The sequence below is a fragment of the Macrobrachium rosenbergii genome, chromosome 36 (genome assembly GCF_040412425.1).
Source record: "Macrobrachium rosenbergii isolate ZJJX-2024 chromosome 36, ASM4041242v1, whole genome shotgun sequence".
In the NCBI taxonomy this organism is placed as follows: domain Eukaryota; kingdom Metazoa; phylum Arthropoda; class Malacostraca; order Decapoda; family Palaemonidae; genus Macrobrachium; species Macrobrachium rosenbergii.
In genome coordinates this window covers 7,249,024-7,274,430 of record NC_089776.1, presented here as the reverse complement: position 1 = coordinate 7,274,430, position 25,407 = coordinate 7,249,024, and the positions used below count along the sequence as shown (strand labels likewise).

At 36.1% G+C, this 25,407-nt stretch overlaps 1 protein-coding gene across 8 annotated transcripts in view; it reads left to right on the top strand.

The window, feature by feature from the left end:
- The window catches only part of Nipped-B (Nipped-B cohesin loading factor), a 101,726-nt gene that overhangs the window by 50,982 nt on the left and 25,337 nt on the right, over window positions 1-25,407 (top strand). For 3 of the 8 annotated variants that reach the window (XM_067134478.1, XM_067134476.1, XM_067134477.1), the window contains exons 3-21: window positions 976-1,144; window positions 1,694-1,806; window positions 6,457-6,882; window positions 8,466-8,542; window positions 9,038-9,129; window positions 9,334-9,476; window positions 10,359-10,501; window positions 12,462-12,672; window positions 13,248-13,438; window positions 15,310-15,535; window positions 15,757-15,992; window positions 18,553-19,305; window positions 21,389-21,653; window positions 22,122-22,264; window positions 22,527-22,670; window positions 22,817-23,062; window positions 23,230-23,388; window positions 24,146-24,283; window positions 24,438-24,719. In XM_067134478.1, coding sequence (XP_066990579.1) covers window positions 976-1,144; window positions 1,694-1,806; window positions 6,457-6,882; window positions 8,466-8,542; window positions 9,038-9,129; window positions 9,334-9,476; window positions 10,359-10,501; window positions 12,462-12,672; window positions 13,248-13,438; window positions 15,310-15,535; window positions 15,757-15,992; window positions 18,553-19,305; window positions 21,389-21,653; window positions 22,122-22,264; window positions 22,527-22,670; window positions 22,817-23,062; window positions 23,230-23,388; window positions 24,146-24,283; window positions 24,438-24,719 — 4,157 coding nt within the window. Of the gene's footprint in view, window positions 1-975; window positions 1,168-1,693; window positions 1,807-6,442; window positions 6,883-8,465; window positions 8,543-9,037; window positions 9,130-9,333; window positions 9,477-10,358; window positions 10,502-12,461; window positions 12,673-13,247; window positions 13,439-15,309; window positions 15,536-15,756; window positions 15,993-18,552; window positions 19,306-21,388; window positions 21,654-22,121; window positions 22,265-22,526; window positions 22,671-22,816; window positions 23,063-23,229; window positions 23,389-24,145; window positions 24,284-24,437; window positions 24,720-25,407 lie in introns of all 8 variants that reach the window. The other 5 variants (XM_067134479.1, XM_067134481.1, XM_067134480.1 and 2 more) reach the window with 3 other exon arrangements.

The following is a 25,407-nucleotide window of genomic DNA, read 5'->3' as shown; positions in this document are numbered from 1 at the left end:
ACCACGTCTGGCGCGCTCTTTAACTTCATTAACGCCGAATTTCCCGATAAATGTAGAGTGCTGTTTTATATGACGCGATATTTTGGGGGATGTTTTATGCACAGATGTATGGATTACACCCGGTAATTGTTTATTGTTCAGCGAATTAGATTATTGAGCCACCAGTTATTCAGCGAATTAGATTATTCAGCCACTAGTTGCATGAATGATCTAACATTCTGTAAACGAATATTTAATGTACACACACACACATACGTGTGTGTTACATGGCATTAGATTATCTTTGTAAATCCATTAATGGTTAATTTTAGGACCAGAGAACAGTCGAATTATAGAATAAGTGAAAGAAGAATGCAGTAACTTATATGAGAGATAGCTAACTTATTGAAATAGTAATTTAAATAGTGTTGATTTTTATTTGTTTTAATTTTTACACTATGTTCAAATTGCCTTTATATGACAATATTGATACAGTATAATAAAAATCTTTGTTACTGAGATGCCTGTAAATGACAGATTGTAATTTTAAGACTAATTAATCTTTGAAGAATAACATTGTGAATCTTATATCTCTTAGATGTAGAAATTATATTAAGAAGGTAGTTGTGAATTAAAATAGCCACAGTGTAAAGGTTAGAAGATATGTATTTCATTGAGCCACCATTGTTGATTCACTTTGTCCTTTTGAGTTGGATATTGTCAGATGTATAATGAAGTTTTGACTTTGAGTATGCGTGGTACTTTGTTATTGTAATAATGTGATGCATGTGTTTATGTGTATGTATAAGTTAGAATTATGCAGACTGAGTATGTGCGATACTTTGAATTGTCATTTTAATATTGTAATGCATACAGGAGTACGTTAGAATTATGCAGACGATCAGCTACGAAATAATAGGTTTTGGTGTAATTGAAAAGCTGATGCCATACTCAAGTGTGTCTAGCGTTTCCACATTCGATTTCATTTCCTTCCAGTATTGCCTGAGTTACCGTTGCCGTCATCTTCTGTGGGTGTTGCAGACTCCCGGTCACTCCTCTTCCATCCCCGTGTTGCTGAAGAAGCCCAGCGCCTTCTCTCGTGCCAAGACCCAGCTCTTGTCGAACAGTTAGCCAGTTCGCTTGCTCTCACCCATGCTGACCACATGTAAGTGGTTTTGTTGATGTGGGGTATGTTTTGTCGTCCTCATTGGGGACAAAAATTTTGTGCAAGATACTCTCTCTCTCTCTCTCTCTCTCTCTCTCTCTCTCTCTCTCTCTCTCTCTCTCTCTCTCTCTCTCTCTCTCTCTCTCTCTCTCTCTCAGAGCAACATTCAACTGCAAAACCAGTGTTTCATTCAGCACAGCTCCTACTCTCTCTCTCTCTCTCTCTCTCTCTCTCTCTCTCTCTCTCTCTCTCTCTCTCTCTCTCTCTCTCTCTCAAACAACATACAACTGCAAAACCAATGTTTCAACACAGCTTCTACTCTCTCTCTCTCTCTCTCTCTCTCAATGTTTCAACACAGCTTCTACTCTCTCTCTCTCTCTCTCTCTCTCTCTCAACATATTCCTTGTATACATATATGTTTTAAAGATATAAATTGATACTTGTGCTTTTTTGGTTTATTATTATCTTCATATAAGTGGATGATTTTAGTTGCACCTCAGCAAAAACGACGAAACCTGAAAAGTAATTTGGATCTCTCTTATTTTCCAGAGAGCTGAAAGAGCCGTACGCTGGTCAGGATCCAGTCTTGAGCTGCAAGGGTTCCCCCCCTCTCTTGGAAGGAATATTGCGCCTCAATCCTGCAGTCTTTTCGGGAAAGAAAGGTATGCATTTAAAATTGCGTACAGTAAACCCCGTATTCGTGGGCGATGCGTGCTGCAACACACCCCCTCCCCACCCCGTGAATAGCTATAATCCGCGAATACGTAAAACCCCCTCTAAAATCTGCGAATACTTAAAACTCCTCTAAAATCCGCCAGTACTTAAAACCCCTCTAAAATCCGTTAATACTTAAAACCCCTCTAAAATCTGCCAATACTTAAAACCCCTCTAAAATCCGCCAATACTTAAAACCCCTCTAAAATCCGCCAATACCTAAAACCCCTCTAAAATCCGCCAATAATTAAACCCCCTCTAAAATCTGCGAATACTTAAATCCCCCCTCTAAAATCTGCAAATACTTAAACCCCTCTAAAATCCGCAAATACTTAAAACCCCTTAAAAAACGCTTAGAACTGCCTATTTTGATAGTTTAAACACAAGAAAAACCCTCTAAAAATACTTTTAAATGAGTATTTTAAAAGTTTTATCACAAAAAGTGAATATTTCTCAGTGAAAAATTATGCAAATGAGTGAATTTTCTGCAAATAATGGGTAGATACGTTCCACAGAGAAATCTGTGAGTCCGTGAATCTTGAGAACACGAATACGGGAGGTTTACTGTATTGTGTTTTAGTAGGTTTTGGTTCTTCGTTAGGGGTGGAAGTTTTTCTACCTTGTTTTTGTAACCTGTAAGGGGGAAGGAAAAAGATCGAGGAATTGACTTCAAAAAGAAAAAAATTGACTTACCTCTTGATAGCTGAAAGATCATGACATAGTGCAGGATAAACTGTTGCCTGGTTTTTCAGTTATTGATTAGTATTACAAACACAGACAGTAAGATTCAAATTGTTTGACACGTTAATTTGGGGAGAACTGATTATATGAATTTTTTTTTTTAGGAAATTGCCCCTTTCCAGTTTTCTTATGATTTTGAAGTTTGACCCGTAATAAATCCTATGAAGTCATTTTTACTCAATGAAAAGTTTTCAAGTTTAAAGGGATGTATTTTAAATTGATCAAATTCATGTTCGTTGTGATAACTATTCTCTACACAGTCATTACTGTTACATGTTTTGTGGTGGTTATTCACTATTGTAAAAGGGGACCAGTTTGCTCCACATACTACATTGAATCAAATAAACAGTCCCTCCTCTCATACGTATAGGTAGTACAATTATTAACTTATCTAGTGTCAGATAGCTGGATGTAATTTACATCATTATTCTTGACACTTCTCCATAATGGTTTAAGTAGTGAGATGAAGGCAAAAGAAATTACAGTATAGATGCGGAGGAATAAGTATACAGGCAGTCCCCATTTTATGAGGGGGGGGAGTTCTGTTCCGACGCCGTGTCGTAAGCCAAAAGTTGTCATAACCTGAAATATTGTCGAAAATCAGAAAAAAAAACCTTACTTTTTATCCTTTGGGTGTCCTGAAAGTGACATAACATGCATTGTAACCTGGGAAATCATTTTTGATGAATATATTTGAAGAGCGTCCTAAACTCGGAACTTCGGAATCCGAGCTCGTCATAACCTCGGGACTGCCTGTAATAATATAGAGAAGGTAATAGAATGCAAAAAAAACTAAAAAGAAACAGAAATATTTAGAACTAAATAGTAGTGAACACAGAGTAAGTCTTGAAATAACGTAAACATAAAAGAATCAGTTAGAAACCATTAGAACTAATAAGAAGTAGCTAGCATATATTGAATGACAAGACAACATCAGTAATCAGTGCTAAGTAACTTAACTTTTCTAGAAATTAGAGTAATAAAAAAGGAAGATCATAAGGACAGTAGTAGCATAGTATATAAAGAAATGTAAGGTAGATGACAAAAGAATAACAGATAAGAATACATAATAAAGTACAGAGATCTAGTCAGTATGCTGTGTAAAGCTCATGCAACATAATTGAACAGCAAATACATAAGCAATACTTATTTAGAAGAAACGAAATGGTGAAAATGCAAGAGGCAATGTAACTAATTCAAATACTATACAAGAAAAGAGTATAAATAACGAAACAGAAAGAGACTTTCATTTGCATATTCACTAACGAATGGTTTGTATTGCGGGTGTCCTGTTCACTTAAAAATGTTCAGTCGGCTACCATTGCCTCCTGTGGTTACAGAATGCCTAGCATGTTCCCCAGATACCAAATATTAAATTTTTTATTTACTGTGGCCATCCATTGCTTCCATAATTATCTGGGTACACATTAAATCAAAACCTGAAGTGATTGTTATTGAAGAATACTGTAAAAATTGTCTGATAGCAGTTCTTTATTTCTTTCCTGAGGCAATACAAGCACATTTTCGGTGACCCCTCAGACCTGACTGAAATAACATTGTTGGGCATCACCTTGCAATCAGTCTCTAGTGGCCTTAGTTGTTGCAGTGGTTGGCATGTTTGCCTGAAATTTATAAATCAGTCAATCCAATTTTGAAAACTTTATTTTAAAAATTTGTCATATATATTAACATTTTTTCTGTTATGTTCTAAAATGGTTTTGAAGACCTAAACAAAGTCTCTGAACCATATTAATTTTATACATTTAGATCGAAGTAGTATAGGAGTAGTTATTTGAAATAATCAAAATTATTGATCATCCAGTCTGCTGCATCTGTTGAGGAAATGGTATTATCCATCTCACTTCTTTTATACATCTAAGTCGATGTTATTGGGCAATAAACCCTTGGTTACTTTCCAGGGAACCTGTCTTGGTGTAATTTATACATAATTTTTCCTTGAAGGTTGTATAATATGCAAGACCTTTCCAGTTCTACACTACATTTAATTTGGGTTATGTTCAGACTCTCTGTATTGGATCTACCATTAAGAATAAGCAGTTTAAAGTAAGGATTAAGTTGGAAACTGTTGCAGAGAAGCCATATGTTTAACACATGGCCAATAAGCTATCTTTCTAATAGGGACTGGAACTATGCTATTCACGTTGATTTTATACACATCCCCTTGAAGAAATGCATTGCACAAAGTCTTGCCATTACTATGATTTATAGTTCATTTGGGCTACACAACTCAGCTCCATATATGTATGCATACCAGATGGGGAAATGGGAGTTTAGCAGCCATTTACATTTATCCATCCTAACTCATTACAGTACAGTATTACATTCATAACTTATCTTCAAATGCAGCTGTAGAATTTGAAGGATGCTTTTCCCCACAACTTGACAGCTCTAGTAAAGCAACAGACTGATGAATTTATGCAGTTATTTTGTTCATTTTACAATGAATGGGGCAAACAAGCCCTTCCATCATCATTTTCAGTTTTTTTTTTTTTTTTATTTACGACATATAAATTTTCTCTGTTCTTCATTCCTTGGAATTAACATCCTAGCCTAGCCCACATTCGTTTTTATTTTCTTATGTAATTCGAAAACCATAGAAAGGGCTGTTGACTAGTGTGAGTAATTGAGTTTAGATTTGATACCATGTAAAGGGATTCATATATGAAAGACAGTGCAAAAAGTATGCCTTAGTTTAACCAGGCCACCGAGCTGATTAACAGCTCTCCTAGGGCCGGCCGGAAGGATTAGACTTATTTTACGTGGCCAAGAACCAATTTTCCGGTTTACGATGCATGTTCCAGGGTTACGACGCATCGTACGCCGATCTGACGGAAGAAAATGGCTCCAAAACGGCAGAATAATAAAAATTTGCAAGTTTTTTTTTTATGAAAAACTCAATAAAAATGCAGTTTACCTCGTCAATACACCCAAAGCATTAAAAGTAAGACGATTTTTCGGTTTACAACGTGGCGTAAGAACGGAACCCCCGTTGTAAACCGGGCACTGCCTGTAATAATAGTATGACAAATGAAACCCTGGTCTCCTGAATCACTTCATCCAAGGCGGATATTAGTGATTTATCATGCCCTACCTTGAAAAAACATTACTCACAGCATAGACATGTTTAATACCTCTTAAGAAACCTGTGAAACACAGAACCCTATAGGTTTTGCAGGTTCACAAATAGGCCATTGAATATGCAGCTGTTCGGATTACGATGATGTCAAATGATGTCACCTGTAAAAAATAATTGAAACATTCGTTGAGGAATTGTTTGTTTTGAGCTTCTCTTTCATAATATGACATACTTGAGGAGAATTATAACTAAGGACATCTTGACTGTAAATGGAGAGTGCATCCAATATGAACTAGACTGATGAATGACCCTATCCTGGGAGGGTTACAAGCATTGCACTTTTCATTCCATATGTACACTAGTAGACTTTAAAGGAATTTAGTTATCTAGTAAGTAAGAAATGGCATATGTAATGGAAGCTACCATCCTGGACATCACAGCTTTTTATTTTATTGTATGTTTGAAGTTGCCAGATTTTTTCTAATATATATGATCTTTCAGCTTTTGTATTTCTTTAAATTGTTATAAGATTCTCACATAACCTTTTGATATGATGAAGGACAACCGAAAAGGGGTTTTTGGTAATGCAACGCACTTTATATCTATGTTGATTTATCTTTGGTTTTTCACCTCCCCCTCCTTAAGTATATAAAGATTACAACAGGGTTTTGTTATGAAACCTGTACCTTATTTTTGTTTTGGTTTCCCGTGCTTAAATTTACGTCATTTTATTAATGTATTAATAGTATTCCTGTTCCAGGTGGTGACTCTGGCTTGATAGTGAAGACGGAAGCGAGCAAGTCGGAAAGTACCCCCAACCACAGCGCAGCCTCCCGATTCAAACAGCACATCAACAATGTGTCTGTGATTCAGTGCGGTCCGGCTTTGGTGAATGCTAATCAAGTTCGCATCAAAACTGAGCCGGGAGGTCAGCCTCCAGAAACGTCGAAGTCTGGGGACCAGCCTTCTGGTCAGCCGAGACTAATCCCACCTTCCACCTTACCTGCTAGTCTTTCTCAAAGCCCTGCAGAGGCGCCACAAATAAATGACGTTCCTCTGACCTCTAGAGCATCGAGGGAACAACACAGTGAAAAAGAGAAGCAGATTGACTTTACAAATGAGGGTGACAGTTGTCAGGAGTCGTCAAGAGAAATAGAGAAAGTTCCCTATAATCATACTGACCATAGTAAGTGCTGCAGTGTTTCGTATCGCTGGCGAATACTGTCGGCTAGTCAACTGGTGTGGCAGAGAGATTTGCCGAGACGTTGCTAGTTTCTAAGGGAAATGAATATGAGTTGTAAATTTGGTTGGGAAGGGGAATAAATAGTAGCGAGGTAGACTAGAAGCAAATATTGTTACGAAAGAATGTTATAGTATGTTATGAGTTAAGAGATTCGTTTGGAAATTTTGAAATTATTTTGTTTTGGTAGTTTTTATCAGGCTTGAGTAGAATTCTTATTACTCTTCACTTTACCTGTTTTGTGATTCATCCCTTCTCATAAGCCTTTCTCTTTGATATCTATGACACCAAATACTCTACATATATCATTTGGACAGTTAACAGTCCTTCCTGTAGGCTGAACTCGGTTTAAAACACCTGAATGACCCAGCACTTGCTGCAGGTAATGGGGCTTACATGATGAAAGGAAGAACTGACTGATGATAATGGGATAACTTGTTTTTGTCTTCGTGTCAGTGCCATAGATCAGAACATCCAGACTTGTGCCTCAGTTAATTCTCTACATTCCTTTCCATCTTACGTCCCCCCCCTCCTAACATTTGATTCATAGTGCAGATGCGAGGTTTTCCTCCTGTTACACCTTTCAAACCTTCAACTGTCAATTTCAGTTTCAGCGCTGAATGACCTCATAGGTCCCATTGCTTGGCCTTTAGCCTAAATTCTGTGTTCCGTTCTGTTCTGTATTCCTTTGTTTCCTCTTCATGCTGTCATTTCAGAATGACTCATTGTCAGTACAAGCAACATAAGGGAATTATTACAAGATGAAATATCTCCATTCCAAGTTCTCTAAAGGAAAACTAAACATGTCTCAAAATCCCAGGTAGCTAATTCTGAAAAACTACTCAGATGAACGTAGATGTAATGTGCACTTTCAAAAGAATGGCAGAAAAATAAGAATCTTGACATGGGATAATCAGATGAATCCAATGACCAAGTTTTGTGAAATTGAAAGCATACAATAAAAATTGAGGTGCATGTAACCACATATTAGCATATATTGCACGTGAGTCATCCATGTAACACTGATGATCACAGTGAAATCACTGACTATTTAAAAAATTGAAATATAATAAAATGAAAATTCAATTCTTGAGTTCTGTTAACTTAGCAGATTTAATATCAATCTTAGCAGATTTAATATGATTAATTCATTACTCTACTGTATATTCAGTCCATGCATTCTTCGGTAGTATATCAATGGGCGTATTCTTGGATGTGCCTAGGAGAAATTCAAGGACAATTTAGAGGCCATGACCCTGTTGGATAAAGCCTACAATTTGGCATTGTTCTCTTTAGTAGGTAATGGATCCACTGAAATATGAGCTGATGCCTTGACACGTTGACAGTTGATTCTTGATGCCCCCATCTGCCGTGTGTGCCATATCCCATTTATTTAATTGTAGCTGTAGCTGTAGTGATAGCATTCAGTTTGTTACAGATTACAACATAATTGTTTAATAATAAATTTTAACAAAATTTAGTAGGTGAAGTTTTTAGCATATATGTCATCCATAATTATACTATTTCAGAATCTAAGGACAATGCCAATGCCGTGGCCAGGACCATGAAGGAGCCAGTTGTGGTACTCAATAAGCTCTCCTCTGAGGTGGGTGTTTCTTTTTTATTCATAATAGTCAAGTTCTTGAAAGTCATCACAAATTGAGGTTTAACCATTAATTAGTATTATTATTATTATTATTATTATTCAGTAGATGACCCCTATTCATACGGAACAAGCCACAGGGGCCATTAGCTTGAAATTTAAGCTTCCAAAGAATATGGTGTTCATGAGGAAGAAGTAAAAGAAGGTAAAGGGAAATAACATTAGTATACCTGCTGTTGTACATACTGTATGTTACACCACATTATAATGTAATCAAATGATTGATAGTCTAGAGGTGCTCTCCTAACTACATTGTCATACATTGTCCATAGTTATTTCCTGTCAGGGATGAGAGGGGAAATACAAAATGCAACAATAGATCTCATCTGTTGGTGTTTAAAAGACAAAACGTCCCCTTGGATATCTCGTTCAGTTCTAATTCTAAAATTCTTCTTTATTATTCCTAATAGTAATGGTGAATGTTTACGAAATTTCCAGGAGCTGAAGTCTATGAGTCGCTTACACAAACTGGATGGGGTGGAGAGCAACTGCAAATCCAATAAACATTCAGAAACTCCATCAAAAAACAGGTACAGTTGGTTCATAATAATTTGTCCAGTTCTTTAGGGTTTAGGAGAAAAATGTCCAGTGTTTTAGTTTGGACTTTTGTAAATCGTAACTGTCGTGTCATAGTGGAGAATCTGTAAGGCAAAGGAAAGCACACAGAAATTTTTGAGGTTAAGAACAGGCCTCCGATTACATACATTAATACGTGTATCATTTCTCTTATACAGCAGTTCGAGAGGTGGTCGTTCCCGAGACTCTAAAAAGTACCGAGAAGTCAGTTCTGAGTCCGAATCCGAAGATGAAGACAAGAAAAAGCCAAACAAGTACTTTAAGAATCGGGAAAGGGAGCGTGAGGAGAAAAAGAAGAAGGGTATGTCAGGTCTTTCGTAGAGTTTTCATTCACGTATCATAGAGAAGTCCAAATTTGTTAAGACACCGCCTTATTTACAAACGAGTTGTTCCAGACGGCCGTTTGTACGTTGAATTGTTTGTAAGTTGGTTACATATTGTACTCATGTCTAGTTAAGTGCAGTATGATATAAAATCAATACAGTAATGTAAGTTTTTTCATCCTAAAACACAATACACTGCACGTAAGTACTGTGTGTGCAGAGTAGGCACGCAAAACAAAATTTGAACTTGGGGTGGCAAAGGGGAGTGCTCTGAACACAGTTTTAATTTGTGATGCCATTTGTTTGCATCTGAATTTTTGTAAGTTGAATGTTCATAAGTAGGGTGGTGTCTGTACATTGTAAGATTTTTCCATAGCTTGACCCTGATTTTGTGTTTGTCATAGGACATTTAAAAAAGCGTGGAATAAATTAATACAATTTATGAAGGATTTTATTCTTAAAATTATTGTTTTTATTTTTGATATGTACATCTATTCATATTGAACCAGGGAAATACCATCTCTTGTTATTGAGGCTTACACTGAATAGAAAGCCATTATAATGAGAATAACAGAGTAATGACACCTTTTACAAGGTGATGAAAAGCATTATTATTCATATTTATAACCAGACTACTGAGTTCAAGGTCTGCCCCAAGGATCTTCTCTCTTCTCAAAATTCACTGGGATTTTAACAGACCTTATTTATCACATTTTACTACTTAAAAGTTTGAAATCATGATTGAAACCATTCTGTTTTTCATCCATTTTTGGTTTTGATTTAGATTTAATAATGTGTAACATCAACTGAATTTAATAATGTGTAACATCAACTGTTTCTGACTTCTGTACCAATTTCAGATAAAGCCGATAGGAAGAGGAATCGAACATACTCAGATGACGATGATTATGATCCAGATCAGGAGAAGAAGCGCCGAAGAAAAGGTGGCAAAGAGAGTGATGAAGAGGAGGAAGATTCTGACTATGGAGAAGCTGAATCTAAGGTTTGTGCACAAAAGCTCAAATGCTATTTTCTTTTATCATATCGCTGATGTGAATCTACTAAGCTTAGTTTTCTAGTAACAAAGATTTGTTTTGCCACAGCCCCATTAATTATACAATGCCTAACTTTGTGAACTAGGAAATTCACTCACGTTTCTTATTGGCCAAGATTGAAAAGCCCCATGAATTTGTTAATGTGGTACCTTTGTTGTTTCAGTCAACTACTCACTTTGCATGCAATTTGCTTTTGTGTAAGGTTGCTCCGTTTTTGTAAGATTTTAGTAGATATCCTTTATGTGATGCCTTCCGCTTAGGTCGCAGCGCGTATTCTTTGCTAATTTTGATATTTCTATTGCAGCTGATTCATTTTCGGCAGGGTGCCTTTTAGAGTTTTGTGACACATTTCATTATTGCTTGGTTATTGTAAACAATTATATGGATAGTGACTGTGTCTATCTTTTTAAAAGTTATTGTGCACAGTTACCAGATACTTTACTTTTATCTATGTAAGTTTTCTATTGGTTTAGTGAATTTTGTGATCTTGGACAGTGCTGTGAGATCCTTACACCATTGAAGTGTGCTGTAGTGAGATCCTTACACCATTGAAGTGTGCTGTATGAGTAAGGACTAAATGTTTTGTTAGAGTTAGGTCCTAGATTTGTGTGTTTTTGACCTTTGACATGGTCCTTACAATCCACCCTCCTTGTTATGGTGTGCTCAGGTAAAGCGAAAGATCTTTCATGCCTTCGCTGGACTCTGATCCACAGGTCTTAGAGTTTTCTATACTGGGGACAAGTGTGTTCTCAGCTTACATGTGAGACAAGTGGTGAATGGTTGTTGGATTAGTGGTTCAACTTCATCCGGTTGAGATTGTATAAACATTGTACCTGGAAGTCTTTTTATGGATGCTACTTAAAAAATTTATATTTCTTCGTATTAATCTGGCTTCCTCTCCAGTACCACCTGTGAAGGAGTGGCTTTCTTTGAATTATGCTTCTCATTCATTTTGTAGAGACAGGGTCAGAGAGGTGGTGGGGTAGGACAGGGATGTTGAAATGCATGAGTTGCCCACATAGGACCATTGATACTTGATGGTGCCGTACTAGTGCATTAGTAATAGTAACTGCACTATTAGACATCGCATATGTTCTCAGAGGAATTTAATGAGTAGACTATTTAGTTTAGGCCACTCTTGCCACTTTTCCTTGCATAACACCAAAAAGAAAATTGTGTTTTATATGGTATTCTCTGCCACCTCATCTTCCTTGGTTTGGTGTTCAGCATTGGAAGAATGTATTTTCTTTATTTCAGCAGTTACTGTAGTCTTGGACAGAGTTTGACACATTGATCTGAGAGTTTTCAGTGCTATTTTTCCTTGATAAAATGAAATAGTGCAATATCTGAAAATCATTTAATATGCTGTGGTAGGCATGTGTTTACATTTAGGACAAAACTCACGTGCAAGGTTTTATCAACCAATTATTTTGTGTGCCTTGGTCAGTGGTTTGTTAGGTGACCTCATGGAAGCACCAGACACAGCTGATGTATATACCTTCAGTTAACTTGATACCTCTGTGACCAAGACTTCATACTTTATCATTTTGTGGTCATCACTCATGTTGTGAATGAATTGTAGTTAAGAATAGTATTTTGAAATATTGATTTCAGTTAAACTAGACAAAAATGTTTGACTAAAACGTTAATTTTATATTAGGTAATAGCTTGTCACATGGTTTTGCTGCTGCAAGGTTGTAATGTTCTTGACTTCTTAGTCATCTTTTAAGTTTGTTGCAATATTTGTAAACCAGGAACAAGCTGTAAATTTAGTTTTACCTTTCTCCCTAAATATTTTTTAATCAGAGCAACTTGTCAATTTTTTCTTGTATGTGAAGGGAAACCACTTGTGGTGTTATGGATACCGGAATATTCTCCCTATTTTCAATGTTTGCATATTTATTGCAGGGTAGTAAAAAGGGAGCAGGAGCCCCCTTACCAACGCCAGTCACAAAGAAGCCGGCTTATACCAACAAGAGATTAGAAAGAAAGTTAGTGCCTCAAACAGAAAAACTCTCTCCTGAAGAACTGATGGAAACCGGGGTTTATCAGAGGTTTAACAGAGCCATCGAAAAGATATTTGATAACACTGAAGATTTGGATCTCACGGCGGAGATAGGTGAGTTTAGTTCCTTATTCCAAGAAAGTGTGATATTTTAACAGATTTATTTAATTTTCTAGATTTTCTGACTTACGGTGCTCAAAGGAGTGCAGCTTACACTAGCACCTTACGCTTGTGGGTGGTACAGACTTGGCCAAACCATCTCCATCTCCCTTCGTCAGTGCCCTGTCTTTGATTTTATCTTTCACAAATTCCACTTGCCTCCAGCCTCCCTTCTCTTAACTCTCATCCAAATAGGTCTTGTCTTCCAACTCTTCTTGTGCATACTTGAATGTAGCTGGACTTGATTGTACTCCTCTCCTTCTTTTATTTTTGTTTTCATCTTTAATTCCCTGGGCCTCACTAGCATTTGGTTCTTAGGCACCCCTTCTCTACAGCAATTTTGAAATATCTTATATGATATGAATGTTCTATGGCATTATAGATTTGTAAGTTGATGCTTGAACACTTGAGTTTCAGAATTAGCTGGAAATGACCATGGTCATTTTAACATTCATGATGATAAACAGATTTTTATTATTTGTTAGTGATTGAGTAACAAATGTTCTATCGTTATTTGCTCATGATTGCAGAAGAAGACGACGATGTCCCTCAGGAGTATCTCATCCCCAAGTATGAGTTAACTGATCTGTGTTCAGAAACAGCTAAACTCAAAAGCTTAGGGGCAATGGCTATAGTTCCTCCGGAGAGGTTGGTGAGGCTCCTTAATATCCTGGAGAAGAATATCAGAGATGGAGCGAAAGTAACGCCAGTGATGGATGAGGTGAGTCACCAGTGCAAATGTTGCTCACAGTTAATGGTAGAGATTTTGTTTTGGCTGGAAAACTTCTAAATATATATTGGACATGAAAATTTTCAACTATGATACTGTCATATCAGTGTTTTTCATAATTCAACTATGAAACCATCATATTTCCAATGTTTTTCATAATTCTATGAGTTGAATATTGCTTTTTACAATATTGATGACTTGAGCAAAAATCTGTGAATACTTGACACTCTTCTAAAAATGCTTATAACTGCTTATTTTGATAGTTCAAACACCAAAACACCCCTCTAAAAATGCTTATACCTTACTATTTTGATAGTTTTATCATGAAAAACATATTTAATCACAAAAATAATATGAAAATACAGTAACTATTGAATGTTTCCCTATGAAAAATTCCACGAATAGGCAAATTTTCCGCAAATGATGTGGATATATGTTCCACAGAAAATTCAGTGAATAGATGAAGCTGCGAATCCAGACAGGATCCACTGTAATTAAGTAATAGCCTTAAACCATGCAGAATGCATCCTGGTGCACAAAATAAAGTAGCTAGTCCCAGAATCAATATGGATTCTCAATTAGTATTCCTTTGTGTGTGCTCTTAAGTGGTGATTAGACATGCTGCTATTCACCCCTTGACATAGCTGTTTTAGCTGTGTATGATTAATCCCAATAACAGAATTTCATTTGTATATTTATTCTTCCTTTCATGATGTGTATTGTAAGCTTTGAGAGATGTTTTTCAGTGTCATAACTTTTGACTACCAGCCAACCTGTTGCTCTGTCAGTGCTGCACGTTTCATTTTTTGAAGGCTTTCTGTTATCGTTATCATTTTCTTCAGTTTGTCTCATTTCCTGTTTGTGTTCGTGTAATTCTATTTTTCCCGTCCTGTTTCCTGATCAGAGTTCATTGTTTGCCATTTATGTTTGCTTAGCTCATTTTCCTGTCTGCTCCCATTTCACAGTAATGATTGCCTTTGGTTGTCCCTTTTTCTCAACCTATTACTTGGTTTTGTTTGCATTAATATTGTGCTTGTTTTTTTAATCCCAAATGTCATAAGCACACCTCAGTGTACATATCCTGCCAGGGACAGTAAGTCCTGCAGCACTAGTATGTCATCTTTGGAGTAGGACCCCTATTTGCAGTGTCCTTCTTGGAAGGGCCAAGTGTGTTCTCCTTCTTTTATGTTCAGTTTCTAAGGATTGGTCCAAACTACAGTTATATTCCTCTGGGCAATATCCTGTGTATAAGAGGTGTTCCTCCTCCTCCTCTTGTCAAGCACGGGTATTGAAGTACTGTGTTTAATGCTGTTTCACTCCTTTGACTCTTCCTGATATGAGGAACTGCCACTGCTACTCTCGTGTGAAGAATAGCAGTCAGAGTTACTTCTGTTCCAATCTGTACAATTGACCATATCCACGTTGACTGCTGGTGCAGTTCTCATCACTGGTGTGGACACGAATGGTCTTTACAACTGTTGGCTCCCAGCTGTCATTTCTGTTGTTTTAAGGTGACACCTCAAACAGAGACTGGGAGGAACATGTTGCTCCTTGCAGGTTCCACAAGGTGGCTTGCTGTGAATCTCTACTTGTTCTAGGATCACTTTCGGGTCATCTGGAGAAGAATGTCCTCAAGCTTTGGATGTGGCACAATAACTGCTGTAGGTCAGTCATGACAGATGTGTCGAGCTGTGAAGGTAGTTTGACTTTACCTCAAGATGGGAGTTCAAACCATGCAGTATCTCTCTGAGTCAGGAATAGACGCTATTCAAAAAAGGATGCAAAGGCTGGTTTTGTGTTTTCAGTATTGTTCACTTAATTGGAGGATTACTATATGCTTATGTTCTTCATTTTCATTTAAGGAGGAGGATGATGATGATAAGCTGTGGATGGAGTTAGTTATGGAGCGCATAATGCGTGGAATGGATGCTTCTCTCACCGCCATGTATATCATGACAGCTCCAAACATGAACAAGCGAGTCTACCTTGAAGATGTTATCGAGAGATGTGTTCAGTTTACCAAATTTCAGTTGTCCAACACAATATATCCATCTTTTGACCCTGTTTATAGGCTGGACAGTAAAAAAGGTATGTTTGGCATTTTCTGTAAGAAAAAATTTTGCAGTTTGTGTAATTTTCCTCTGCAGCCTAGCATTAAACACAAGCTTTTTTGTATTAGACAGTTCTCATAAGAAAGCAGAATTGTATATGAAATTGTATAGTTAATGAATACATACTAGGAAAAATTCTGTGTGCTATTTAAATAAATTAAATGTAATGCATGCTATTTTTCGATCTCCCTTTACTAGATGGTTACGTTGGGAACATGAAGAGAAAACGAGCTCAGTGCAAGGACGTCAGAAACCGCAGCATACTGGGACTGTATAATAAACTCCATGAGGTGGTTGGTCTTCTCGCAGATCTGTTAAGTATACAGACCCTTACAGATACCACTGTATTGCAGCTATCCACCCTTGGGGTTGGGCCGTTTTTTGTTGAGAACGTTTCTGAACTACAACTTTCTGCCCTCAGGCTTGTAACCAAGGTAAGTGCAAGGCACCAGTGTCAAATTTTTATGTGCTTGGTTGGAGAGGACTAGTTGCTAAAAAGTTCACTTCTCTAGCAGATGGAAAATCTTGATAGTATGTGAAGTAGTTATTTGCTTTTATGGTTGATATATGAAATCTTGTCAGAGTTTTGGAGTGGCATTGTATGGCTGTTATTTTTTTCTGCTTATGGGTAATATTTTTTTTGTAACTTTTTAATGAGAAAGATTGTTTAAAATTGCTGCAAGTTGTGATTTTAAAAATGAGTACTTAACCTTTGGAGAAAAATTAAGGTTGCTGCATGTCAGGGTTTCTTTTGTGCCATTTAAAGCTTATTTATGATAAATGTAGTCAGTTGTTTGTCTTGTAACAGACAGTTATGGATACAGAACACTCAGTCATACCATGCTTGTATTGTCAAGATCCAGAAATCTCTCGTGCAAAATGTCGTGTGACTTTTACTAGTTTTGCATCATACTCATTTATTTTGTGTGTGAATTCATACAATCCTGCGTTGTGTCCGAATATTGCCCTCCGTATCTGTGCTGACATTTGAATTCTTATTTGTTTTCATCTCATTTTCACCTTTTGCTTCCAAATGTATTAGTCAGTGCACTTACTAGCCAGTAATGTAATAAAAAGGCCGCAATATTCTGTTTTGGTTGTTCCCCAGTTAACTTGTTGATAATGGTGGTATGATTATAAGAGTAACAGAGTAGCTTTTAATTCAAAATTGAGGAAAAAATTATACACAGCGCAGTAACATTCTGACATTAGTATGATATATTCCACCTTATTGTCAGAACAACACTTGTAACATTCCTGAATAAGAAGTCTCCAGTTTTCTTTCTTGAAAGCCTCAGTATTTTCAGTCTTCCTGATTCCAAGTACACTCTTGGAAAGACAAATTTGAAGGCTCTGAAACCAGTATTCAGAGGGCATCTCAGTTTAGATAACTTGAAACCATGTGTAGCTAGGTGACCTGTGATGATTCCGTAAGTTTTTTCAAATATTGATGATATGCAGTCTTGATAGTTTAAGGAGTTATTGCTCACATTTGAAACTGTTCTAAGATAGGGAGTCAGTGCAACTCGACATGTACGTAATCCTGTCCCGAGATGCAGCACCCTTTATTAATCTTACTGCTGTGTATAACATTTGGCTGCATTGTACACATCGTATTCAAGTTTTAACATGTGCTATATTAGGAAATTATAAAGTATGTGCCAAAAAATTAATCATAAGTGTAACCTAAAGATGAACAAAGAAAACTTAAAATACCAACTTTAGCATCTACAAACAAACGTCAGCACTGACTACACTGCATTATATTTTAATGTTTTCTTATATTAGAAATATTTGACTACGCTAAGGGGGCAATGACCCAGTAGCTTATTTGCTAACAGTAGATAGGTAAGTATTTTCAAACCATTATAGTTACTGGGAAGTGTGAAAGAAAAGTCCAAATTTTATTAATTCAGTCAATTACCTTTAGCTGTATGTGACCAAGGGAAATTAGTGTTCTGTAGTATAAGCCTGAAGATGTCATTAAAGAATGGAAATAAAATAAAGTGGAGAAAAATGATTTGTCCTGAATTTCAGGACCAGGTATGGAAAAAATGTCAAAATTTTTTTATGGGTATTTTTAGCTCGACTTAGAAGGGAGATTAATGTTATTTTTGTGGTCAGATGAAAATTTTTAAGCATATTGTACTGGTATATATTTTTTTTCAAGCATGTCATCATTTCAAGTGCAGTTTGTGCTATGTAACATATTAGTGTTTGTAGATGTTTAGGCAGCACTTGCAGTCTGTTTTTTGGAAAATGCACCACATTTTCGTAAAAATTATGTATTTGTGGGGTTTGGGAACCTAAGTCTTGCAGATGAGATGTTCTGGCTTTTTATTTATTTATAAGAAAGCTTTTTGAATCATGAATAAAGTTAACCTTCTCTTCATGAACAGGAAGAATTGTCTATACAATTTATTTTACTTTTATGTAAATTTTTTAGGAGCTTGTGATAATCTGAATAATATGCTTCCAGGTTTGTGTACAGAAAATAGAATTGAAAGTATATCAATAGTAATAATTTTGTTTGTGTGATTTTCATAAACAAGAGAATTTAGAGATGGTCAACATTCCTAACCTTTTGCTGTGATATATTTTAAGGATAGTCTGTATAGCTCTACTTATAATAAAAGATCACTCGGCTACTTTGTAGTATTCACATATAATTTTCATAGTTTAAAACCAAGATTGAAGTATTTTCTTTTCAAAAAGTTTCTGAATGGAAAGGCATTAAGACACCAGATTAGTCATTAGCCATGGTTCTATAACCTCAAAAAATAGAGTTGCTGTGAATTATTCATAACTAGTAATGTTTAAATAGCTTGTAATGTTGATATTCTGATAATGGTATACAGCCAATACTTACCTTGCTGAAGTGTTTTAATTTGGGCTTACATTGTCACAGTTCTATTCTTTATCAAGAATGAATGATTACATGTACGGTCGTTAATGTCTGTGGATAACTCACACCTTTCTTTTCTTTCATTTTAGGTATTCTCCAAGTACAATAAGCACCGTCGTCTCTTGTTAGATGATATACTTGCGTCTATAGCGCGGTTACCTAACAGCAAAAGAAGTTTAAGAACGTATAGATTAAATTCTGACGAAAATATTCAAATGTTAACTGCCTTAGTGTTACAGTTGATACAGTGTGTTGTTGAACTCCCAGAGGAGCTGACACAGGTGGTGAGTGGTAGCAAAGTTGAAGGTGATAATAGTCAAAATTCCAAAGATTCCAAAGACACCAAAGCTGTGGAGGAAAAGAAGCCCGAGTTGAACATGGACAGGGACGTGTTGATATGTGATCGTTACGAAACTGCCATGCGTACGGCGTATAGTTTTTTATCAGTGTTCCTTCAAAAAACTGGTAGCAAAAGCGAAGAAATCGATTACCGCCCATTGTTTGAAAACTTTGTGCAAGATCTCCTTGTAACTGTAAATAAACCTGAGTGGCCTGCGTCCGAACTTTTATTGTCTCTTTTGGGCAAACTTTTAGTACAAAAATTTAGCAACACAAAAACTGACATGACCTTAAGAGTGTCTTCTCTTGACTGTCTGGGAGTGGTGGCGGCCAAATTGAGAAGAGACGCCGTCTCCTCTCACTCGGAACTCGAGTCGATAAAGGCAATCATTCAGGAAGTCAGGGAGGAGGAAAATCGTGATGCCCCCATGTTAGAAGATGGTTCAGCTCCATTGGAAAATGGGACCACTGCACCCTCAGGCAACAAAAAGAATAAAAAGAAGGTTAGTAGTTCTAAGGTCTTGAATTGTCAGCTTTGGTTTGTCTTGTTTATTTTTAAGATTGTGGGAAGATTGTTGTGGTGTATGTACTCTGAAAGTTGATCAAAAGACATTTCTGAGGACAGTGTTGATGAAAATGAAAATTGACCAAAAAATATTTCTCAAGACGGTGTTAATGAAAACGACATATTTGAAGTAATTGCAAGGCATTGATCTTTATGCTGTAGAAAAGTCAAAACTGAAATGTTGTTACTATGTTAGTTATTGGCTTCCTGAAATAATTTTCTCCAAAAATGTCTGGTGGTGAACATATTTTTGCCACTTTTAACACAAGGTCCAGGATCGTTGTGTGTTCAGTGTCCTAATTCCATATCTTTATGTCATTGCTTAGCATTTTATCAGTAGAAATTTCTGGGGAATTATATGGTTAATTAGTCTTGTCAGAATACTATAAACTTGGGTGATTATTTAAAATAGAGGGCTTATTTATTCTAAGTAAATTTTGACTTTGTAAAAGTGTGAGCATTTTGTAATGAAAATTGTAAAAGAGTGAGCATTTTATAATGAAAATTTCCCAAAGAGTGTTGGAGGACAATGAAAATTACAGGACCATAAATTATATGTGTGATGATAGCAATTCTGTACATTTTTGTCATTATCGTGAAATAGTAACAAAACATGGTTTCCATAGCAGTTGCACTAAAGGTAACTACTGATCCAGTTCAGACATTGGTAATAGGAAATTTTAGACCTCTTGGCATAACCCATGTTCATGGATCGTTAAGCATCTTTCCAGTCATAGAATCAACCTCATTGTCCAGATGAAGGTGAATGTTTTATTATTGTATAGAAAATTTTGTGAAGAAATTTGCCATTGTTGATTTTGCACTCGTTTATGGAAACCAAAACCGGTAGACTATTTTGAAGTAAAAATCAAACCGGACTCAAGAGAAGAAAAGAAGTGGTATGCAGAAATATTCACAAATAGAAAAGCCATACAAAGCTTAAGCCACGCATATTTTACATTGACATTTTGTGAGTAGAAAACTTGAAATTCATTATACTCTGTATTGGAAAATTTTGACATTTTCCTAAGCTGCTTTTAATGAATCACTTCTTTGCATGCATTATATTCTTAATAGTCAGGAAGGAACGTAGAATCTTTGAGCACTGGTATATGGCAGGTAAAAGAATTTGAGTGAAGTCAGGTATCATTCTCGATTCCAGTAATTCAGCAAATATATACAGTAAACATGGTAAATATCCATAGATGCAGTTCAGTTAGAAAAAGCTAAACCCTGTAAGGGGGTAATGCTGTCAGTGCACCTCATGTGGTGCACTTTAGGCATGGCTTAAGGTTTTTCATAGCATCCCTAGCTGCAACTCCTTTCATTCCTTTTATTGTACCTCCATTCATATTCTCTGTCTTCCATCTTACTTCCCACCCTCTCCTGACAATTGATTCGTAATGCAACTGTGAGGTTTTCCTTGTTAAAACCTTTCAAACCTTTTTTTACTCTCAATTTCTGTTTCAGTGCTGGATGACCTCATAGGTCCCAGTGCTTGGCCATTGGCCTAATTTTCTATATTTGATTCTGTTATTTCTAGAAAAAGCTAAACTTAAGAATTTTCAGCATTTTAATAAAGTAAAAAGTAGCAAATGCCATGCAATAACAGATGATATAGTGATAATTGAGAAGAAAAATGTAACTTACAAAAGTTTTAATTTTCACCCTGAAATCGTAAAGGATTAGAATGTCCTTTTGTGTATAACCTTTTTTGTGCTTCCAGTTTAATATTGACCAATTTTTTCAGTTTGTTATCTCAGTTTTGAGTAATGTATTTATGATTAATTTCAGATTATGTTTAGCGTTAGGTTTGTGCATTAATATGAATGTGTGGTCTACATTTGTAAAATCTGAAAATTTTAATGTCTTTTAAGGCTTGTGCGTGAGTAGGAAAGTGTGGTCTATATGTATAAAATCTGAGAATTTTAATGTCGTTTAAGGTTTGTGCATGGGTATGAATGTGCGATCCATATGTATAAAATCTGGAAATGTTAATGTCTTTTATTCATACGTTACAGAAGGGTGGCCTTGAAAAACCTAAGGAGAGTGACGGACCTAGTGATGAGGAGGAGGAGAGAACAAGATTTCTTCAAAGAGTCCTTTTGGATTGGTTGGCTGTGAATTCTGGTAGCGAAACTGCTCTTCTACATGCCAGACACTTTTATATTGGCCAATGGTACCGGGAAGCTTTTACGGAAATCATGAGGCAGAAGCAGGGTCCCCTACCACCTTCCAATACGAGGAAGTCCGGAAGTCATAACAAAAGAAAAAGAAAGAGAAAAGGTATGGAAAGAAACGTGTTCTTGGGCCCGTTGTGACGTAGGCTGCCGTGTAACTTATAGCGACTTAATGTATTTCTTAAGGCATTTTCCATTTCGTTGATTAGTAGATGAGTAAATTACAGGCACTTGACTCGTCAACTCTCAACTCTTGATTCTACTCTTGTGAAGTTATTTTATTGTTACATTTTTGATCCAGATTTGGCTTCAGATTGCATAATATAACACTAAAATAGGCACATTTTTCAGCAAAATCTTTTAAAACTTATTCTTTTAATGTAAAACATGCAAGCGTATTTTTGTAGCAGAACCAGTTTATGGCTTCTCCATTAATGTAGGTCTTTCCTTGATTAGAATTCTGCCTTCTCTTTTACTGAAGGTGATTATGCACTGTTTAGTTGCATGTACATTTGCATTGTAGTATTATTAATAGATTTATTTTCTATTATATGTTATTCTTTCATTTGTATAGGTAATGGAAGTGAGGAAGAAAGTAGTGAGGAATCAGAAGAGGATGAGGATGACGACGAGAAAAAAAAGGGCCACGTAGATGAAGCTTTGGCTGCAGAAGTAACTCAGTTGGCTGAGCAAAGAAAGTTGTTTCTTCTAACTAAGGTAACAAGAAAGGAGTTATGTATAATATCAGAGAAATATGAAAGACTGTTAATAATGCTGCAATTATTATGCTTTTGGCAGATTTCATGGAGTGCTTTTACCTGTCAGTTGTAATTATTACAAGATATATATAAAAATTAAGAGACAGTTTTAATTGTTAATGGCAGGTTGAATGAATGATTGCCAGTTTCCCATACATGATAATAAGTTTCAAAATCTGCTCTTCTGTTACTAAGTCCAGCAATTTTCACATCTGTTGCAGATTGCACCCTTCCCACCAGCATCACCGGGAGCTAAGACTCAGACTCTTCAAACACACATTGGCTATGACAATGCAGAATTGATCACAAGATACTTGGCCTCTAAAAGACCATTTTCACAGAGTTTTGACATGTACCTGAAGCAGGTGGGTATTATTTCTTAGCATGTTTGAATTTTTGTATTTTTGATATAGTTGATGTAGTAGGTTTCATTATAAAACTGAAATGCTGACATTAAATAACATAATGTATTTTGAAGGGTTCAGCTCTTATCAGACAACTTTCCTTGCAGATTCTACGAGTGCTGACAGAGTCTGCTATTGCTGTTCGGACAAAAGCCATGAAATGCTTGACAATGGTGGTTGAAGCAGACCCGGGAGTCTTGTCTCGTACAGATATGCAGATGGGGGTTCATCATTCATTTTTAGACCACTCCACGTCTGTGAGAGAGGCGGCAGTCGATCTGGTTGGCAAGTTTGTGTTGTGTCGACCAGAAGTGCTCAATACCTACTATGAAATGATTGCTGCAAGAATATTGGTAAGAGTTAAATATTTGATGCCGTATCTTACTTGATACAGTTTTTGACAAAATGCTATCTTGAAGTGTGCAGTAATTTTTCTCTATGGTGATACATTTTCTTTTTGGTGATAAGTTCTTTATTGAGGTGAAAGTGTTTAATGCTGAATCATTGTTCTCGTTTTCAGGATACTGGTGTTAGTGTAAGGAAACGTGTTATAAAAATATTAAAAGATATATGTTTAGAATGTCCAGACTTCACAAAAATTCCAGAAATATGTGTAAAAATGATTCGTCGAGTAAATGATGAAGAAGGCATAAAGAAGTTGGTGCAAGAAGTCTTCCAGGTATGTTGGTGTGTTTGTTTGCCAGAGGCTTTATCTTACCATAAGTGCAGTAGTCCTTTTAATGAATTACTTATGTATGCAGTGACACTGACACGTCTTCCCTGAATTGAATAAGAGTCCAAGTCTTAGGGCAAAATTGTAATAAAATGTGACATCAAAGTTATACTATTATTATCTTTCAAGTGTATGTTATATCAAAGTTATTTTGAAAGCTTATATCAGTAATCACTTTGTTGCATAATATCACTTGACATTTTGCACTGCAGGTAGATGTATCAGTTTATAACAGTGAATAGTTATAAGGACAGAAACATTTCCGTTTAACGCTACTTACATTTCCTTTAATAATGTAATAGTGACAGTGATTGTGATCTGAGGAAGACGTATAAGTTAGGTTTTGTTTCCGTGAACACTAGTTGTGAAGTGGCTTGTATTGGACTCTTTGGAGATGTTGGTACTCCCCTAATCTCACACAGTTGACTGTTGTATGCTCATCAGTTTGTGTTGATGTGCCCAGTAGTATAACATGGCTAGGGTAACAGTGCTCAGCTTTTTGTCTTTCCGCAGACTTTCGTAAGTAAGTGAAAAGTCTTGAGTCAAAAAAAAGTATCTCAGTATGTAATATTGTATACTTTTTTCTGAACAAAGTAATATAGAAAAACTAAAGTAGTCATTTCCACATGATGCAGTGCTTAAATTGTACTGTATAATAATGTATGGTTTAAGTTTTTACTCTAGGTATTGCTTCACGTTTCAGAATATGTGGTTTACTCCCGTGAGAGAAAGACCTCAAGTTGATGAAGAAGCACTTCTTCGTAAAGTCAATAACATAACAGAAGTTGTAGTGGCTTGCCGAGACACTGGCCTGGATTGGTTCGAGCAGCTGTTGCATAGTGTAAGTATAAATTTAGAGGTGTGTTGACTTGAGTATGACAAAAGTTGGACACTCACCATAGTTAATTTTTTATACTTATCATCCTGCAGAATCTGTTCTGTGTTATCAGATATTTACGAGATTTTTAAGTCTTACATTGTCGATGAACTTCCAGATGTTTAGACCGAAAGAGGACAAGGATGATGTAACAAAAATCAACACTGAACCTCCGAAGTCCCTTGTGACTGCCTGTAAGCAAATTGTGGATTGTCTTGTAAGGCATATATTAGTGTTGGAAGAAGGTGGTGCTGAAAATCAGTCATCAGAGCAACCGAGAACAACATCGCAGAGGTTACTTGCATGTCTCAAGACCCTGTATCTATTTGCCAAAATCCGTCCGCAGCTTCTCATTGAACATGCTATCACTCTTCAGCCATATTTAGCATGGAAATGTCGGGTAAGATTTGTGTGCGGGCGTTTGTTTTTTCATAGATGTGCAGTTGAAAGCAGTTTGAGTCCTCTCATCTCAAAATTGGAATTTGTTCTTTTATCATAAACTTAAGTTTGAAACGAAGTATAATTATAAATAATCAGATAAGTTTGAAACTAATAAATAACCCTATCAGTGTCTTAAGAATAAATGTTTTGTATTTGGATTGACATTAGTATTAATTAGAAAGCTCAAGAACTTAAGGATGTGTAGACAAGCCAACAGTACCTCAATATCCCTTGCATATGGTAAATGATGCAAAAATTTTGATTCATAAAATTGCAAGGTTATAATGGAACCATTATAGATTCGTACCTTTTGTCAATACATGTTATTGAAATTAGGAAAATTGTTTCTAATCTGAAACTTTTAACATTTCAGGAGTTAATTTTACTGTTAATCATGCTGTGCTTTAAGTATAAACCATTTTTGTATCAGATACAAAGTTACAGTATACTAAACTGGCCCAAGATCCCTTGTATTGTGTCATTTTATAAAATAAGAAACTGTACTTTGTATCGGATACAAAAATGGTCTATACTTAACGCATAACATGATTAACAGTAAAATCAACTCCTGAGATGTTAAAAGTTTTAGATTAGAAATTATAAAAGCGCTTGTAGCCAACACACAGTTATCCAGACACCCAGTGTTT